General features: G+C 18.9%; 5 protein-coding genes across 5 annotated transcripts; 3 read left to right on the top strand and 2 right to left on the bottom strand.

Annotated features, from left to right (window-relative positions):
* Positions 1-1,344: 1,344 nt before the first annotated feature.
* PRSY57_1304600 (membrane integral peptidase, M50 family, putative) lies at positions 1,345-2,486 on the top strand (the record flags this gene model as incomplete). The annotated part of the gene is made up of 2 exons (XM_012908982.2): positions 1,345-2,129; positions 2,279-2,486. 2 exons carry the CDS (start codon positions 1,345-1,347, stop codon positions 2,484-2,486), a joined length of 993 nt encoding a protein of 330 aa, XP_012764436.1.
* A 309-nt stretch (positions 2,487-2,795) lies between these two features.
* PRSY57_1304500 (mitogen-activated protein kinase phosphatase 1, putative) lies at positions 2,796-5,105 on the bottom strand (the record flags this gene model as incomplete). The annotated part of the gene is made up of 1 exon (XM_012908981.2): positions 2,796-5,105. One exon carries the CDS (start codon positions 5,103-5,105, stop codon positions 2,796-2,798), a length of 2,310 nt encoding a protein of 769 aa, XP_012764435.2.
* Positions 5,106-5,793: 688 nt separating this feature from the next.
* On the top strand, positions 5,794-7,837 carry PRSY57_1304400 (AAR2 protein, putative; the record flags this gene model as incomplete). Its single annotated transcript, XM_012908980.2, has 2 exons — positions 5,794-7,387; positions 7,563-7,837. The coding sequence occupies 2 exons, from the start codon at positions 5,794-5,796 to the stop codon at positions 7,835-7,837; spliced, it is 1,869 nt and encodes a 622-aa protein (XP_012764434.2).
* A 1,583-nt stretch (positions 7,838-9,420) lies between these two features.
* Positions 9,421-20,283, top strand: PRSY57_1304300 (hypothetical protein; the record flags this gene model as incomplete). Its single annotated transcript, XM_012908979.2, has 2 exons — positions 9,421-19,911; positions 20,116-20,283. The coding sequence occupies 2 exons, from the start codon at positions 9,421-9,423 to the stop codon at positions 20,281-20,283; spliced, it is 10,659 nt and encodes a 3,552-aa protein (XP_012764433.2).
* A 345-nt stretch (positions 20,284-20,628) lies between these two features.
* On the bottom strand, positions 20,629-21,615 carry PRSY57_1304200 (transcription factor with AP2 domain(s); the record flags this gene model as incomplete). Its single annotated transcript, XM_012908978.2, has 1 exon — positions 20,629-21,615. One exon carries the CDS (start codon positions 21,613-21,615, stop codon positions 20,629-20,631), a length of 987 nt encoding a protein of 328 aa, XP_012764432.2.
* Positions 21,616-21,871: the final 256 nt, after the last annotated feature.

Below are 21,871 nucleotides of genomic sequence, written 5' to 3'. Positions count from 1 at the left end.
TTTTTTTATGTAGAGAGAAAATTCTTCTAATAAGGAGAAGGACAAAAATGAAAAATTACAGATATATCGAATTAACTTTTTATGAAAAATTTTATGTTCTTTATCTTTTTACTATTGTATAATATTTTAAGAAAGAAATAATAAGATAAATATTACATATAAGAAAAAGATAAACATGAATTAATGACCTACATAATAAAGACTTAAATATATATATATATATATATATATATATATATATATATATATATATGCATATATTTTTTTTTATGTTTTATTTTATTTGCTTGTGTTATTATACATAAAATATTATAACAGAAATATATGTTGTATATATATGGTTAATAAGTTATTAATGGTGTGTTGAGAAATGAGAATAATTTTTTAAAATAACATAAAAATTAGAATTTACAAAATAAAAGTAGTAAGTCTTATTCAATTGTTGTGGTATTAAATAATGTTTCTCTTATGTGAATCTTAAATGTGAAAAATGATTACCGGAATAGAGAAGATAAAGAATTAGCATATAAATATATATTTAATATATTTTAAATAATCAAAAAAAAATACTTAAACGTATATTGTTAACTTATTCATTATTAATATTAACAAGTTGAGCTTTATTTTGTTATATATTACATGAATACACATACTTAATATATATATATTATATATAATGTATATAAGTTTAATATGGATCTTGAATGTGTGCATTCACATTTTTTTTTTTTTTTTTCTTTTTTTTTTTAATTATTATTTTATTTATATTATTTCAATATATAACATATTATATAATATTTAGTAACATAATTTATCAAATTTGAACACAAGGAAATACTTACTAATTTTTTATTAAAAAAAAAAAAAAAAATAAAAAAAATAATAATAATAATAATAATAAATAATATTTAATAAATACATCTTTGCAGTGGAGAAGTATATTTATAATAAATGTGTTTGTACAAGAAAAGATGGATACTTTCCTTAACTTATTATTATTATTAAATTAAAAGAACTAAAATTAACTATTAAGCGAAATATATTACGATGGTGAGAAATAGAGTTATGGAAGTGAAACAAAAGAAAATGCCTTATCATAAGTATATTAACAATTTGATATTATATTAAAAACGCGAAATATAATATTTAAAAAAAAAAAAAAAAAAAAAAAAAAAAAAGGAAGAAGAAGAACAACAAAGGAATTTATAATATACATATATATATATATATATATATATATATGTATATATTTATGTTTGTATATGTGTGAGAAACGATATTAATATATTTGAAGGGAAATAATTAGAAACATACAGGTTTAAATAAATAAAGGATTGTAGTACAATGGGGTCAAGAAATAAAATGCTACTTTATAATAACGCATTAATGGAACATAAAAGATTAGCTAGCAGTTTTTTATCAGTATATAAAGAAAAAGGTTATAATTATGAAAAGTGTCAGAATTGTTTATCATATTTTTTATCGTTAGTTCCTTTATTAATTGTAGGTGGAATACATTTATTTATAAAAATGAATGGTTACTATATTGGGAATTTATTTTTAACAATAACATATTTGTTTTCTTTCTTTTTCTTTATATTATATTATTATAATTCATATATAATATTTGTATTATTTGTATTTTTCGCATTTTTAATATACTTATGTTTACACGAATTTGCACATGCATTGGTTGCATATAAGTATGGTGACATTACTATGATATATAAAGGGTATTTATATTTGGATATATTGAATTATTTAGATATTTTTCATACATTAATAATACCACTAATAACACTATTTATAACAGGGTTTGGTATTCCTGGAAATTTATATTGGTTACAATTACATTTTATAAGAAGTCGATTTCAATTATCTTTTATATTTTTATCTGGTCCCTTATCAGATATATTGTATATATTATTTATAGTTTTTTTTTATAATTTATATTCATATTTTAAAAATCATAAGAATTTAAATGTGCAGCCACATTCAATATTGTTTATATCTTTGGCTACAGCTGTTTCTTTCTTAGTGGATTCGTTTCTTTTAAACTTATGTCCTATTTTAGGTTTTGATGGTTGGGGTATACTTGAGCCGTATTTACCCTATTGCTTAAACAACATGTAAGAAAAAATAAGAAATATGTGACCTTAGAATATGTCAAATGTATTCATATAATGTATATATGTTTATATATATATATATATATATATATATATATATATTTTTATTGCATATTATACATTTTCATTTTAATTCGTTTTATTTTTAGAATAAATGAAGAAATTGTGTACACTTATCTGTCGTACATATGTCCACTATTAGTGTTCATATATTTCAATTTCATTGAAACGAGATATCTGTTTTTTACCAGAATTGTTAATTTTATACTAGCAAGAATTTTAGGTATTGAATTGGGTCATGTAACAAATGGAGTTAACACTTTCCCAACCTTATATTCTTATCTACGAAAAATTTAACAATCATAAATTTGCAGACATAATAATATATAATTATATATGTACTACTTATTTTATTTTATTTTATTTTATTTATTTTTATTTTTTTAATTAATTTTTGGTATTCATATTTTTTTATATATGACAAAATTACTTTCATTTTTTTTACAAAAAAATAGTTTTCCTTTTTTTTTTTTTTTAATTGACATATTGTTGTTTAATCCATAAATAAAGACAAAAAAAAAATTAAAAAAAAATATACATATATATATATGCATATATTTGTATTGTTTTATATAGCTACTTGCTTATAATACATTTCGACGTTTATTAGTTTATGTAATTATTTATTACTATAAATGGTCTTAATATATCCGAAAAATATAGGGGCAAATAATCGGCTGAACATATTTTTGCCTCATAATTTTCACTCTGAAATAAGTTAATGTTTATTTTAAAAACCGAATAATAATAGTCTGAAAAGGTATCAATTTTTTTCAATAGATGGAATATTTCATCTACAGTTAAAAATTTCGTATTTGTTATGTGTGGATTAAGATATAAATGCAAAAGAGTTATAAGAAAATATTTTAATGATAATAATATTATATAAAATTGTTTATCAATATTTTTATTTTTTATATAGACCTGGTTTGTTAAACATGTAAGATGAAATTCTTCATTAATTACATGATTATATATATCATCATTATTTATTAATATATCAATACATATAATAATATTTTTATATATTAGATGAAATAAAGTATATTTTACATTGTAATGATTTTCTAAATTTGTATTGTTAATACTATTGTTTTCAATTGTATTGTACGTTAAAATTTTACATATATTTATTATGATTAATGATATGTAAGGAACTATTAAATAAAGTTGATGATAATTTTGTTTCTTATTTAGTATAAGTGTAATAATTTGTAAGACATCATTAATATGTTGATAATTTATTGTTGTAATATTATAAAAATAAAATAAGATGGACATTATTACATATTCATAAGATATTGTTATATCATGGTCATTTATTTGTTGTTTTATTATATTTATATCTAATATTATATGTTCTTGTTTGATATTTAGTATATATTTTTCATCATACTGTAAATATATATAATTTTTATTTAATTCGTATTTATCAAATAATTTCCTATAATTATCACTTGTTATAATATTTAATAGTGATTCCTTTTGATTATGATTATCTGTTGAAATATTTATATGTTCCTCTTTATTATGACATATATATTTTTTTGAATAATATTTTGATAAATTATAATTACACTTAATTAGGGATTTATAGAAACTTTCTAAAAATGATTTTGTCTGTGAATTTATACTCCAGTTATTATATATTTTTAGCATATAGGCAATAATTAAATTAGGGTTATATTTTTTTATATACATAATATAACACATACATATAATAAGACTTATACTATTTGTTTTTTCTGATGTAGGATTTTTCATTCCATGATTACATATAATAAGTATATTATTTTGATTATTCATGTATTTTTTTTTGTTATTATGTGTAGAATTTATATAATATATTAACTCTTCTTTATTTTGTTTTATAAATGATGTATTATTATCTTTTATTTGGTTTGTACATAAAGCCATATTATTATTCTGATCATTATATATTACATCATCATTATTATTATTATTATGAGATATATAATTTTGATTTGTACTTATCATAGAAATAATAACTTTATATATCATATGTATATCTAAAAAATTGTAATAATTAATAGATTCATTATTCAAAGAATTTGTATTTTCAAAATTTTTAGTATATACATTATATCTAAAATATAAAAGTTCCTTATTTTCCCTTGTTTCTTTATTTTCTGTTTTTATAACAAATCCAGTTGAAGTAAAATCATAAATGTATTTGATGTTCAAAAAATCATTTATAAAAATATTATTTATATGGATAATGTTTCCTAAATATAAGTTATCAAACATTTTTATAGGATAATTTATATATGCACTACTATTATAAATATGTGAAGAAATTTGTCCTTTTACATCAACCTTTTTATAAATACACAAGAAACCATATTCTCTTTCAAAATCTTCATATCCTCCTTTTAAAATGTATATGTTCTCTACTTTAATATTTGAAAAATAGATATTATATAGATTAATACAGTCATCATATATATTAGTCATGTTATTGTGATCATAAAAGATAATTTTTAAATTGTCTTTACATATCATTTCTTTATTTATTTGTATCATCATCTTTTTATTATATATATTAATACTACTTTTAATATGACCCTGGTTAAATAATTCTTCATTTCGAATATCTAATATGTATACACTTTTGTTACTTCCTTCATTTAATATCAGTTGTATGTAATTATAAATATAAAATGAATTTATCATTTTACAGGTTATGTTATTTTTTAAGGAGCAGGGTAAAACATCCTTTTTGTTATTACTATCATTATTAAGTTCTTTCAAATATTTTCCATTTTCTTGATCTCTCAATAGTTCTACATAATTTTCATTTTTGCTACTTTCCTTGTTTTCATTATTTTTTTCGCTTGTTTTTTCCTCTCTTACTTTTTTTTTCAGTTCCTCAAAATCGATGCTTTTATATTCCATACTTAAAATTAGGTAAAAATCGAAATAAACCAAAAAAGAAAATATATATATATATTATATATATATATATATATATGTATATATATATATATTTATGTGTTTATAATATTAATCAGTTGATATTTGTATCATTATTATAGATAACATTTATCCTTTATACAAATATATCCTTCACATTTATATAAACGTTATTTTATTTTATTTTATTTTATTTTATTTTATTTTATTTTTTTTTTTTTTTCAAATTAGGAACAACGCTTATTTTGAAGTTCAATAATAATATATATCAAGGAGAACAAAAATATATTTTATATAAATATATATAAATTCAATATAATATAAAATAATATAAATATTGTTTCCTTTTTAAAAAAGTATTAAATATTCTTCCTAAAATTTTTTTTTTTTAAGGTATATTATTATTTATATATATTTTTCTGAGGATATAAAATATTACATATATATATATATATATATATATATATATTTTTTTTTCATATAACCATTTAAAATATTATAAAAACAATTTCTTTTTGTTATTTTTTCTTTTTCTTTTTCTTTTTGTTATTCTTAATTCCTATATTTCACATTGATAATTTGTCACCCGTTTTAATTTTCATGAGGATTTTTTGTTAGCGTGCAAAAAAAAATTTACATTCATTTTATGCAATTTTTTATAAGCAATAAAATGAGGGTAGGAAATAATACAGGGGTAGTAAATGATGAAAAAATATATGAAGATAACAATTTTATATATAATGATAAATGCTCCTTAGTTATAATAAATGACAACGAAATAAATAAAACAAGAAAGGGAACATATGTTAGAAAGAATAATGAAATAAAAGATGGGTCACACGAAAATTATAATATAAAAGAAGATATTTATGAAGATAATAATAAGGATAATAATGAAGATGATAATTATTCATATAATATAATAAATAACCAATCGTTGGGTGAGGACAACACAAAGGAGGAATTTCAAGAATTTGTAAAAAATGAAGGAAAAGAAAATCATATGATAAAAAAGAAATATTTTAAGTTACACATAGGTTTTGACTATTCGAATTTTAGTATGGATACAAATTATAAAATAATAAAATTTATAAATAAGGGAAGTCATTTTTTATATTGGAATGATGATGATATAAATTTTTTTGATGATACTATTTTGAACAAAAATATGAAATGTAGAGATGATGATGGTATTAGCAATAATTTAAAATGGAGAGATAATAATAATAATAATAATAATAATAATAATAAAAATAATGTTAGAGAAAATTTCCATTCAACTAAAGAATATCAAATGAATGAAATGAAAAAAAATAATTGTGAAGAGATAAGAAATAGTCGTTTTCTATATTTTGATAGAGAACATAAATTATTAGTTATAAAATATAATATGAAAAATAATAATTTTGTATATATTAATGAGGAGGATCCTACATATCAATATTTTTTAAATTTACATAATAAGGATTTTTTGGATGAAACATTAATTAAAGAAAAGAAAGATTGTATTTTAATATATCCATATACCTATACAAAAATATGGAATACCTTAACTACATATATAAATGATGAGGTAATAAATAAAATAGAACCTGTAAACAAAACGTTTTCTTCATCTTTCTTAAAAAGCGATAATGACATGATAAATCTACACAACCAACCTTATATGTTTTATTCCGTCATACCTAAATATTCGTCCAAAAAAAAGAAGGAAAAAAAATATGTATATGACAAAAATGGAAGGAATAATTCAAAGGAGAAAAAGGAAGATAACGTGGAAATAGTTGTACAAATAAATGATACGGCTGAAAAAGGTGATGATAATATTATTGATATATCTGATGATAATGTAAGAGATAAATATTATGTCGATATAACTCATAGGTTTAATAATAGCAAAAATTATATGAAGGAGCATAATACAATAAATAATACAAATGTAGAAGGAGAAAAAACATATTTTGAATATATTTCTATTAATAATGAAACGAATAAATATACACCAAGTGATATAACTATTATGAACATGGAAAAATATTGGATATTGGAAGAAATAATTCAACAAGAATATACATATATATATTATAATAACGAACAAATAGAAGGATTCGTAAAATATTCAGATAAACTTTTTTATATATTAGGTGAGTTTCAATTTGCTTTTATTTTATTTCATTTAGGTTATAATTATCAATCATTTATTCAGTGGAGAAAATTATTTGAGCTTATGACTAATTCTTCTTACTTGGTCACAAATAGTACAAGTAATAAATAAATAATTAAATATAAATATAAATATAAATATAAATATAAATATAAATATAAATATATATATATATATATATATATATATATATATATATATATGCACATATTATGTCACATTTCTTTTTTTTTTTTTTTTTTTTTTTTTTTTTTTTATTTAATAATTTTTTACAGATTTTTTTGAAGAAGTTTTAAAAGCTGTTTGTATACAACTGAGCTATCTGAGTGAAGATTTTTTTGATAACTCAGACAATAGTTTTATTTTATTTGGTATTTATAACATATATGAAATAATAAATAATATAGATGAAAAGATAAGACCAAAAAATATTACAACATTGATAGATAATATCGATTCAATTGTGTATACAAAAATTGGTCTGCATTTACCTGACTTGTCTTTTGTCTATGAGGAATATCAACCCACATATGTGAACGAAGAATTTTAAGAAGGCAATATATACATATATATATATTAATATTTTATACATATATTTTTATATGTGTATATAAATAAATATTATTATATAAATTATAAATTAATATATAATTATTTACTTTTACAATATAAAAAATGATAATTTGTATACTTTCTTTCTTTCTTTTTTTTTTTCTTTCTTTTTTTTTTTTCTTTTTTTTTTTTTTTTTTTTTTTTTTTTTTTTTTTTATTTTAAAAATTATAGACTATTTTTATGTTTATAAAAAATCACTTGTTTTGTTAAATATAAACAAAATATATGACATATATAATAAATATATACATTTTGTATATAAAATAAAATAAATATTACATAGTGTTATTTATGTGATAAAGAATGTACTTTAAATGAAATATCTTTTTAGTTATAGAATAAAAAAAAAAAAAAAAAAAAAAATTAACTATTAACGTGTTAATAAAATAAAAACAGAGACGTTAACATATTATACATAATAAATAAATAAATAAATAAATATATATATATATTATATTACCTTGTAGGGCTCAAAAAAAAAAAGAAAAAAAAAGATGCACAGTTAACTTTGAACTCTAATGTATATGATTAATAAATTATATGTTACATTATTTTATTTTTTATAAATAATATATTTATAAAAAAAAGAAAAAAAAAAAAAAAAAAAGTAAGAATTGGCTATTTTTGAATTATCTAAATGTATTTATTTATTAAATGAATACAAATAAATAAATATATATATATATATATATATATATATTATATATATATTTTTTTGTATGTTATATATAAAATAATATATAATACTTAAATATATAAATATATATACATTAATTTATATAAATATATGTATATATAATCTCCAACTTCCTTTATTTTTTATATATTCTTTTTTGTTTTTACTTAAATACAATATTATATATTTTAGAGTAAGCATATGGAATAAAAAATATATTATTATATATATATATATATATATATTGTACGATTGTAGTATATAGCATAATATTGCTTATTACATATTATTATACAAATTACATGTTACATATATTTACATTATACTTATTAGTATAGTTCATAAAATAACTAATAAAAAGTATAAATAAATATATATTATATTACAATATTCCTTTTTATTTATTTATTTATTTATCATTATTTTAATTTTATTATTATTTTTTTTTTTTTGCTTATTATTATTTTTTCATTTTATTCCTGAAATATGTTTAAGAATATATTATTTTTAAATATAAAGGAAGAACTGAAATATTATATATAGATAAAAATAAAAAATAATATTTATTTATAATTATTTATAGAGGAATAATTTTATATTTTATTTATATGACAATATTATAGGGAATATACAAATCTCCAAAAGGAGATATATATAATGAATGTGAATATATATATATATATATTTATGTATTTATAAGAATTAATATTATATTTATGTATATAAAGTAGTAATTACTTGATACATATAAATATTATAATATATATATATATATATATATATATATATACATATTCTGTATCGTTTTGATTTCTACTTGATATTTAAAAAAAAAAAAAAAAAGATGGAGGACCAATTTAATCATATGAATGAATTTTTCCAGTTTTTATATTCAGATAAGAAGAAGGTAAAGAATGATGATATAGAGAATATTAAGAATTATATGGAAGATGTTATATTAAATGAGAAAGAAAAGGAGGAAGAATTTTATGAGTGTGTTAATTTGTTATTTTTTACAAATAATAGGAGATATATAAAAAGTCATATAAGTATGTGTTTGTATTATTTGAGTATGTTAGTATATAATATAAATAAGGAAGATGGAAATGATGATATGATAAAAAAAAAGATATACACATATATATTAAAAAGAATAGGAGATGGAAAGAGTTTAAGTTATTATGATAGATGTATATTATGTAAACGTTTTTTTATATTTTGTTCAAATAATAATAATATTATTGAAGAATTAAAAGGAAATAAAGATTTTTATTTATTATTTAGTAATTGCTTAACCTTTTTAAATAGTTTATTTTATACTGATGAAAAAATAATAAAATTAAATAAAAAGTTCAAAAGAATGAAAAAGGATATAATAAATAAGTTGGTTCATAATATATTAAGACAAAATATATGTCATTTGGATGTAGATAAATCTAATAAAAAACTAGTAATATTTAATAATAATAATAATAATAATAATAATAGTAATGAAATTGCTAGTTATAATATAAATAATACATCTAACGAATGTAATGAAAATTTAAAATATTTTGTGTCCATTTTTATCAACGAAACATATCGTTCCTATTTAATTATCGAATGTATAAGTTTATTTTTATATACTTATGGTCACTTGTTAAATGATGAGAAATATAAAATGTTATGTATTGAAAATTTTGAGAACTTATTTTTTCAAAATTTATTAAATACTAATAAAAGTATTCCCATTAAATTTATAAAATGTTTTAAATATATTTTTGAGCATACAAGAAATGAAAATATTTTTGATTTAATATTAAAACAATATAATAGATATGATGAAATAGCTTTAATAAATTCTTTGTCATTTTATTATTATAACAAGCATTTATTTAATAAAATACATTTTTATAAATTGTTAGATATTGTTATAAATATAAAGAAAAAAGAGAAAGAAAAGAATATTGATGATAGTGTTAATAATATGATATATTTTATTTGTTTATACAAACTTCATCTACATAATGAACATACAGGTGCATTAAAGTATTTATTTGAAGAAAATAAAAAAATGAATATAATAAAATTTAATGAGAAGATAATATTTTTAAAAACTATAAAATTTTTATTATCAAATGAGAAAATTGAAGATATTAAAATTATTATATTATCTTATAAGGATATGATAATTAATTTTTTAAAAAATGATTTAAATGAAAATATAAAATTAGAAGCTTTAAATATGATACAAGAATTATGTTATATTTTAAGAAATGACAAAGATATATATAATACCTTTTCTAATATAATATGTGATATATTAGATAAATATGGAAAGAATAATGATAAATTTCTATACTATATATTATTATTTTATATACATAATGTTAATATAATTGAAGTGAATGAGAAATTTTTGACTTTAATAAAAAATGTTTTTAATTTATGTGTAACCAAACAAATATTAAAACATTTATATGGTATGAATATGTTATTATTTTTATTATTAAAAGATAGAAATGCGAATGATAAAAATTTAAAGAACATAGACACATATATGAATGATGTTATGGATAGAAGTGTATATAATAATTCTGGTGAAGGTGGGGAGGTTTTTTATATGTATAGTATGAAGGAGATAAGGAAAATACCTTTGAATAAATTTTTTTATTATGTATATTCTTTTGTGTTATTATCGTTTTTTAAGAGTAAGGAAATAACCAAAATATTGTCAGATTATATAAATAATTTGAATGAGAACATTTTGTCCTTTTTATGTTTTGATAAAATGATAGATGGGAATTTGCATGATGAGCTTTTATTAGGTGAGGGTTCAAAAAATATGATAAATAAAAAAATGAGTGTACCAACGAATACATCGAAGAATACAATTACAAAAGAGAAATCAAAACAAACAAACAATAACAACAACAACAATAATAAGAACAAGAACAATACGAATAATATATTTAGTGATAAGAATCACCTTATGGATAAATTGAATAACATTGTATTTATTCTTTTGTTATCCTTGTTACATTATATGGAAGAGAAAAATAAAAAATTTGAATTAAAGAAGAAAAAGAGAAAAACTCTAGGCACGCATTTTATAAGTCTAAAAATGAATGATGTGCTAATAAAGCAAACAGAAGACGATCAGAATAATATTAATAATATATACCAATTTAATTATAATAAAGAATATGAATATTATGTAGAAAAATTTGAGGAATTATTACATAATTTATTATTAGAAAAGAATATATATCAATTATTGTTATATACCTTTTATAAATATTTATATATATATTGGGTAGAAGAAACGTATAATTATAGAAATCCTTATATTTTAAAAAGATTTCTTTTATACTTATATGAATATTTATTAAAAATATCTATGACAGTATGTGAAAAACAAAATTGTTATACATTAATATTGTTATGTTGTTGTCATCCTCTTTTATTTTATAAAAATATAAATAATTATAAGAGTCAAAAGAAATTTAAAAATAAGTTATTACGTACATTGATAATACCAAATATACATTTGGATAATGTAATACAATTTTTATTAAATGGAATAAATTATTATTCAAATGATTTACATAAATTATTATGTTATAATCTTATAGATATGTTGTATTTATGGAATCATGCAAGTGGAGATAATAATAATTATAATAATAATAATAATAATAATGATGATGATGATGATGATGATGATGATAACTATTTGGATAAGAAAGAAATTATATATAGCTTAGATGAAAGGAAAAAAAAATTACAAGAAATGATAAATAAATTTATAGATATGTTGGATGATAAAGGAGTGCAATCTATTAAAGATGATGATATCGAAATATGTAAAGTTCCTTGGGATGTATTATATGTAGATCGAAATATATATCAACCAACCATTATTGTAGAAAGTAAAAATATAAAAAGAGATAAATTTTTAGTGTCAACATATGGTGAAGAGACAGCGGATTTAATTATGGAAGAAGAGTTAAATAAAAAAAAGAAGGCAAATACAAATAAGGGTGTAAATATAAATACAAGTAAAAGTTTAGGTGTGAATAAAAATGTTGGGAATAATAACAATTTATTAAATAAATCATTAAAGGATAATAAAAGTAATAAGAACAGGGGATTAACAAAAGATGAATTACAAATTGAAGAAATTAAAAATCAAAATGAAATAAGAAAAAATGTTTTTGAAATAATTGAGAAAAATAAATATATTTTAAATTGTTTACAAAAGTTGAGTTCTATAGATGATATTTATGATACTAAATATATGAATTTATTTATAAAAAAAATTATGATATTATTAAAAAATGATCTAACTACACGATATACCCAAGCATATGTAAATATTATAATAGATAATTTAATAAGTACTAACATGTTAAAATGTAAAAAGAATATTACAAGATGTTTATATAAAATAAGTAAATATAATAAAGCTGATGAATCAGCATTATTAATATTTCGTTCTTTTAATATGAATGAAAGAATATCTTATATGTTAACATTATTTCTTTTCCCAATTATATTTCATAGTATTAATATGATAAATGATAAACAGATAATTTTAAATATCTTAAAAACATTAGATATTTTATTAAAAACCAAAACAGAAATTAATGATGTTGATGCATTAAAGTGTCTACAAATTAGTTATTCAAAATTTGATGATATAGATGTTGAACTAGAATCATTTTTGAATAACTTTAATTCATATTTATTGAATAATAAAAATATTATAACTTTACTAGAATTTTGTATTACTCAAAATAAGGTTAGACGTATGATAATTTTAAAATCATTATATAATTATGTGACACATAATCTTGATATTGATGATACTCATACTAATTATGGAAATTCTGTGAGCTTTAAAGGACTAGATGTTTTTAGAAATGATGAGCGTATATGTATGTATTTACATATATATAAAAATGATAATGAATCCGATACGCAAAATTATTGTAATGTTATGATATCTAAATTAGGATGGGAAAATACACCTATTGAACAATATAAATTGATTGACATGTTACAAAAAGAATGTTTAGATTTACAGAATATGATATGTGAAACATTGGTTGAATCAACCGATCGAAATAAAATTAAAGATCTCTTTTTACAATTAACTTCTAAATACATTACATTTAAGGAATATGGTAAAATCGGTGTATTAAAAACCATAGAGAATTTGGCCAAACAATATTATATTATTTGTATAGACGATGTAGAGTTTATTTTAAATTTTTTGTTAGGTTTATGTTTGGAAGATAAAAATGATATAAGCAAAATTAAGGAGTATGTTATTATGTGTGGTACATGCTTAATTAATTCGTATAATGAATATTTAGTAAAATATAAGAATAAAAATAAGCATAATAATGAACATGTGATATATACCAAAAAAAATAATAAAAAGAACAGTATGAATGAACCTTATTTTGATAGTGATGATGATTCCTGTTATGAGGATAGTTATGAATCTGATAGAATATGTAATAAGGGTCAAAAAAATAAAAATATAAATAAGAAGAAAATAGGACAAAAACAAATTAATAAAGAATTAGAAGAATCATTTAAACGCATATATAATGTATTAAATAAATATCAAGATAATAAAAAAAGTAAGAATAAAAATGTGCTTGATTTGATAATTGTTATATTTTATGGGTGTTTAGGTTCCAATTTAAAAAAAGAATCTCTAGAATTATTAAATAAATTAATTGAACAGATGTTGCATAAGGATACAGATAATTTTACACAAATAGAAATTAGTAGTATAATTCCAAAATTTATAGATAATTTAAAAAATGGAAATGATACATGTAGTGATGAAATGAATGGTGATGATATAATAAATGGAGATGAAACAGTAAATGGTAATGAAACAATAAATGGTAATGTCAAAAATAATAATGTGAAGAGTGGTAATAATAATAATAATACATCACAAATGATAAAACAATTAAATAAATTAAAAGGTAATAAAAATAATTTAGAGAAGACAAATGGAAATATCAACATGATGTCCTTAACAAATAGTAATAAAAAAATGAATGAAAAAGGAACGAGTAAAGGGGGGTTAACCAATAGAAATAATAACAAGAATAAACAAAATATAGATAATTGTCTTATTTATTTAGATGAATATGATGTAGATATCTTTTTAGAGAAAATATTTAATTTGATATTTAGTACAAATAAAGAATTAAGAATAAGAAAAGGTTGCTGTTTATTATTAGGAAGTGTAATAAAAGCTCATGGTATGGATTTTTTTAGAAGATATAATATATTAGAAAAAATTAATGATAATATTCATTCAGAAGATATTAATAAAAGACAAAGTTTTTATTTGTCATATGGTTGCTTATTTAAAGTCTTAAAATATAGATTTGAACCTTATATTATGAAAAATTTTAATTTATTATTAGAATGTTATAATGATAGTGTAAATAATATAAAAGTATTAGGAATTAATGTTATTGAAGACATATTAAATGACATTGGTCCGTATGGTATGAAGAAAATGTTACCAATGATTTTATTAAATTTGAAAACATCTAGTATAAAGAGTAAAAATATAATATCTTATTTAGATACATTATATTTGATTATATGTAAATATGATATATTAAAGTTTGTTGATAATATGACTTTAGTAAATTTAGTAAATTTATTATGTGATTTAGTATCAGAAACAAATATTAAGGTTAAAGAAATATGTATTAAAATATTTAATAAATTAGAAAAATATATAACAAATGAAGAATTAAAAAATATTAGTAGACAAATATTATTATGTATATATTCACCTAATGATAATCATTTAAATGATTTTTTAGATATATTTTTATCTATACATTTTAAATATAAAATTGATAACATTGGTTTATGTTTATTATTCCCTATATTTAAAAAAGGAATAAATAATATTAGATTAGAAATAAAAAAAAAGTCTTTACAAATATTTTATTTCTTAATATATTTAGTACATGATCATTCCTTATTTATTATATATTTTAATAGTCTGTTCTCTATTCTGATATTATTATTAAATGATGCCATACCAGAAATTAGATACCTGACGGCAAGGTCCATTGGAAATATTAGTCAATTTTTAGATATGAATCAAAAATTATTTTATATCCAACATATTTTCCATATATTAATAAGTACTTCATCTTCTGTAGAAAAGAGTGGAGTGGCTTTATGCTTGTCTTCTATATTATCCAAGTCTCCTGAAAAAGTGGCTGATAATTTTATATCCAAAATAATACACATGATAGATGTAAAGAAATATATGCAGATGAAATTAAAACGGGGAAATGTGTGTGTTGGTAAGGATAAAGTTGATGTTAGTAGGAAGAAGGAGGTGGGTGTAAAGAAAAGTAAGTTGAAAAGGATGAAATATAATAAGGGGCATGTAAGAAATGGTGGTGTTGACAAGGGGGAGTATTATGATGATGATGATGATGATGATAATGAGAAAGAAGATTATGATGATGATGATATTGAGAAGGAAGACGGTGATGATAATGAAGATGGTGTTGACAGAGAAGATTATTATGATGATAATGATAGTGTGGAAAAGGAGGATTATTATTATGATGATGGTGATGATTATGAGGAGGATGAGGATGAGGATGAGGAAGAGGATGATCATGAAAATAATTATAATGATGATACATTTGAAATAGAAGATCAAGATGATTACGATTTTGAAGGGGATGATGATGAATATGATAATGAATATAACGCTCGAGGAAATAGAAAATATAAAAATAGAGAATATAGATCAAATGGAGTAAATGATGATAGTGATGATCAAGGAGTAGAATATGATGAAGAGGAGGAAGAGGAAGATGAGAATGATAATGAAGAAGAGGATGATGAAGAAGATCTGTTTGAAATGTATTCTGATGAAGAAAGTGATTGTGATTATTATGAGATTATAAATAATAAAGATAATGATAAAAGATTATATTATTTGAATGGACATTATTTAATGGATAAGAATGAAAAGAATGAATATATTATAAAGGTTGATGAGAATTTATGTAATTGGAAATTAATATATGATAAGAACATGATAAGTAGTGCAAGTAGTAAAGAAGGTTTAATAGGATTCTTTATTTATATGCCCGAATGTGAAGAAAGATATACAGAAAAGTTTTTAAAAAAAATACTTCAGAAATTAATATTATGTTTAAATGATACAAATGAAAATGTAAGAGATATAACACTAAGAGCATGTAAAATATTAATAAGTATTTATTCAAAAAATAATACTTCTTTAATATTAAAATATATTGAAAATAAAATTTATAATAATTATTGGAGAATTAGAAAAGATTGTGTTATTTTATTAAATGTTTTAATAGAAAAGAATTTACAAATTAATAAAGAAGAACGTGATTTTGAATTATTAAATACTTTACATGAAAGATTTTATTTTATGTTATCTATAATATGTATAATGAAGAATGATAAAAATATTAATGTAAGACAAACAGCATATACTATATATAAAAATTTTGTGAATAAAAAATTATTACAAGATATGTGTTCAATTTTATTAAAAAAAATAACACAAAATTTATCTTCAAAAAATAATTTTAAACAATTAATTAGTGCATTGTCCTTAGGAGATTTAGTATATAAAACAGATGCACGTCAATTAGAATCTATTTTAGAACACATGGTAAATGAATTTAAAACAACAAAATTTATATCAATTAAAAAAGGAATATCATTAGGATTTTATGAAATATTTTCCAAAAATAAATATGATAATTTAATTATAAATCATATACATAATATAATACATATGATAAAAGAATTAGCATGTCATCAAAATACATCTGATAAAATTAAATTATTATCATCATTATTAAAAAATATTGATTCATCAGTATTGAAAAATATTATAAATGAAATATTTGATAATGTACTTGAAACACCAACGACAAGTATGAAATATTTTACTTCGAAACATCATGTTCATTTTAAAAGTATTAAAATATTCTTACATGTACATACTGAACTAGTTTTAGATTTTATAATACATCATGTTTTTAAACCTCCTTATGATGCATGCAAACTAAAATTGATATCCTATATTTCTTATGCTAAAACGGCTGTTAGTAAAACCATATTTCCAAAAATTATTAGGATATTTATTAATTTAATTTTACACAATCTAAACAGATTGAAGGAAATACATGAAATTGATATTAAAAATTATGCTTTCATTCTGTCGTCCTTTAAGGAAGAAAATAAGGAACAATGTAAAGATGGACATGTAAAAGAAAATATAGAGGAAAATATAAAGGAAAATATAAAGGAAAACACAAATGAAAATAAAAACGAATGTACATATAACAATGATAATATTAATGATTATAAAATAAATAATTCTTTAATATTTAATGAGAAAGAAAAATGTAAAAACAATAACATTACAACAAAAAATTCATTCTATAATAATATCGAGCATTCTAATGTAACACAGAATAGGAGTGAACCATTCTATGAAATAGATATGGATATGAAAGATATAACAAAATGTTTAAAAGATTTTCTAAGAAATATAAATGAAAGAAATATAGATGTATTTATTGAGTCCTTATTATCAGAACTGAAATTATATTCTAGTAAAAGTGATTTATCATATAATAGTTTATGCAGAACATATGAATCCTTAAAATTAGAAGATGATAAAAAAAAAACACAAGAATCTGCAGATAAATTAAAAAGATATTTTATTATTCATGATAAAAATAACTTAAGTGAGTTATCATATTTGGAATATAAAGAAGAGAATGGAAAAATACGGGAGATCATTTTATCTATTTTAAAATATTTATTAGATATAATAAATAATGAAGATATTTCTGTATTAGTATCAAATGAAAATTTGACGTCTACACAAGATAGCATTAATAATATAGATAAACAAAAAAATATAATAAAAAATATAAATAAAAAAAAGAATATATATGTATATAAAAAAATGTATTTATTAAATATCCAAAGAATTGAAATGTATATAAATGCTTTATCAAATTATACTTTTGTAGATATTAATAGAAATGTCCTTGAAATATCATCTATAATATATATATATCTAATAGAATTAATTAAAAAACTAGAAGATAATTATAGTTATGCTATTATATTCCATGATATTATAAATAAATATTGTACTGATAATAATCTTAATGACATAACACATGATAAATATGAAATTGTAGGATTGAATTTATGTAAACCATTATTTTCATCTTTAATGAATATGTTCACCAATGTAATATTATTATCTAATAATACAGATGTTAAAATCAAAGCAATAGATATTATAAGAAAATTATTTATATATACAAATATTAATATTTCTAGACCATTTATGTTAAAGATATCAGGTATTCTTATACGTATCTTAACTAATAAATTTATTGAACAAGCCAAATTTTATATATTTTCAACTTTTGAAGTAATAATTAAAAAAGCAAGTGATTATGTGAAACCACTGATACCACAATTACAAACATGTATTATAAAATCATTAAATAATGAAAATTTAAAAAATCAAATTATTCATATTTTAAATATTATATCTGAGAAAAAATTATCTAGAGTTGATTTACTAATAAATGATTTATTAAATAATATTAATGTACAAATAAATTTACAAATATCTATCACTATATTAATGATATTATCAAATATATTAAATAATGGGGATATCAATATAAAAAATATTTTAATTAAAATTATAAATTGTGTAAAACCATTATTTAATCACACAAATAAAGATGTATCCTTTTATTCTACAAAAATATATATACTATTAATATTTTTACATATACCAAAAAAGAAAGAATATCTTGAACCTATTGTATCCTTCAAAAATATTTTAGATACCACTTCATATTACTTTCTATTGCATATTAGTGAGATTAATAACGTTTATGATATTTTAAAGAAAGAAAATTTTATAGATACGTTTAAGGAGATATATTTACATATGATAAAAGAGGAAGTGAATAGTTTACAAAATATATGTTATCAAATTTTTTATAATTTAACAAAATATAATTATGATAATAATGATTGTTACTTATTTCTATATAGTATGATTAATCTCTTGAAATTACCTACATTTATAATGATATCTATTGAAATACACAGATATTATTTTAAGGCAGTAAAAAATATTTTTAAGAAAAGGAATGATATTTACAAAGAAAATGTTAAGAATTTTATGATTATAATGGATAATATATTGTTAGCATTGTTTAATAATATACCCGCCTTTAAATTACTGGTATGATAAATGAGAAACATGTTTCTTTATATGTTTATGTTTTTTTTTGATATGTGTCCATATATATATGTACATTATTTTTGTAATATTATTGTAATATTATTATAATATTATTGTAATATTATTGTAATATATGTATTATATATAGTTTTACCTTTTTATTTATTTTATTATTTATTTATTTTTATTTTTTTTTTTTTTTAGGGAGAAAGCTGTACAAAGTGTGTTTTAGAAATGAATGATGAAAATCAGTACAAGAATAAATTGGAGTTTTTAAAAGAAAATATGGAAAGTAAAAAGTTTAATCAATTACTAGAATATATAAATCGTGTTTTGATTAAGAAGAGTAATGTTATATCAGATTCTGATTAAAAAAAATGAACAAAATAAACAAAATAAAACAAAAGAAAATAAAATTAAAATTTTTTTACATATATATATATATATATATATATTATATTTATTTAATATATATGTGTTTATATTCAGTTTGTGGAAAAACAAATACACACATATATATATTTATATATATATGTACAAACAAATTTTAAATGTGTTAATTTTGATAACTGTTTAATTTAAAAAAAAAAACAAAAAATAAATAAATAAATAAATAAATAAATAAATAAATATATATATATATATATATATATATATATATATGTTGTTATATTTTATATTTTAATTATATTAAAAAAATAGTTAGAAAAAGAGTACCTACTTGAGTGGTATTCTTCCGCTTCTTATTCTATTTCTTTGAAAAACGAATTGGTAGTTTTTAAAAAGTTTATATCTTCTACACATGAGAGCTAAATGATATGCTTCAAGATAATCATTATTTTGTATTTTAAATATTTGAAATTTTCTTACACCTGCTTCATTATATGTACATATATATGCATGATAGGAAGGTTCATAAAAAACGCCTCTATAGCCACTTTTATTTTTATCTGGAATAATTTTAATTTGTTTAATTAATTCATTATTATATTTTGCTATTAGATTACTATCCATAACATTGAGAGGTATATTTTTTGTATCTTTTGTTTGTTGATCATTCATATTATGTTTATTAAATCTTTTATTATATTGATTAGATAATATTATTGCTTTATTTCTAGCTGCTTCAAAATTTCGTTTTTTTTTACAGCTAAAGCTTCTAAAAACCTGTATTCCTTGTTTATAATGATATACAAGAAATCTTTTGAAAATATTATCATAGACAATATTTTTCCTGCTATTTTGTATTAAACCAATACGTTGTCTCCTTTTTTTTTTAGGATAAAAAAATTCTAATCTTTTAGCTGAACCAGTATTTACTATTCTTTCTTCTTTTCGTTTTTTTTTTCGTTTCAATCCCCCACTTCTTCCACTAAAATATTTTTTATCATAATAAAACAAGGAATCCTTATAAATTCTTTTTATTATATTTGTATTATAATAAAAATTTCTTCTTACATTGTTTAATAAAAATAAGTTATTTTGTTTTATCATAAATATATCAGACAATAATAGAAATTCTCCACTATTTTTCTTAATATTTAAAAGATCATTTTTTTTTATTCCATATAAAGTTGAATAATTATTCTTTTTTATACTATCATAAAAATACTGTAATTTTTTTTCTATATGGTATTTATTATATAAGATATTTTTGTACGCACATTGATGTTTATATAATTTTGTATAATATCTAAAAATCATTTTTCATTTCTTTATAGGTATTACTTATATATATTATTATTATTATTATTTTGTTAAGAGGGTAATCATTTTTAAATATATATATTCTTATTATTTAATTTGTAATATGAAAAAATTGATGATAACAAAAAAACAATTTATTATTAAAATTGTTTTTTAAAATGAGGTTTCTGTTGATACTTATATATGAAGTATAAATTAATTATATATAATACACATAATTATTATATGTGTTATAATGTTATGTAAACATTTA

This window comes from Plasmodium reichenowi, chromosome 13, assembly GCF_001601855.1.
Source record: "Plasmodium reichenowi strain SY57 chromosome 13, whole genome shotgun sequence".
Taxonomy (NCBI): domain Eukaryota; phylum Apicomplexa; class Aconoidasida; order Haemosporida; family Plasmodiidae; genus Plasmodium; species Plasmodium reichenowi.
This window is presented reverse-complemented; position numbering and strand designations above follow the sequence as displayed.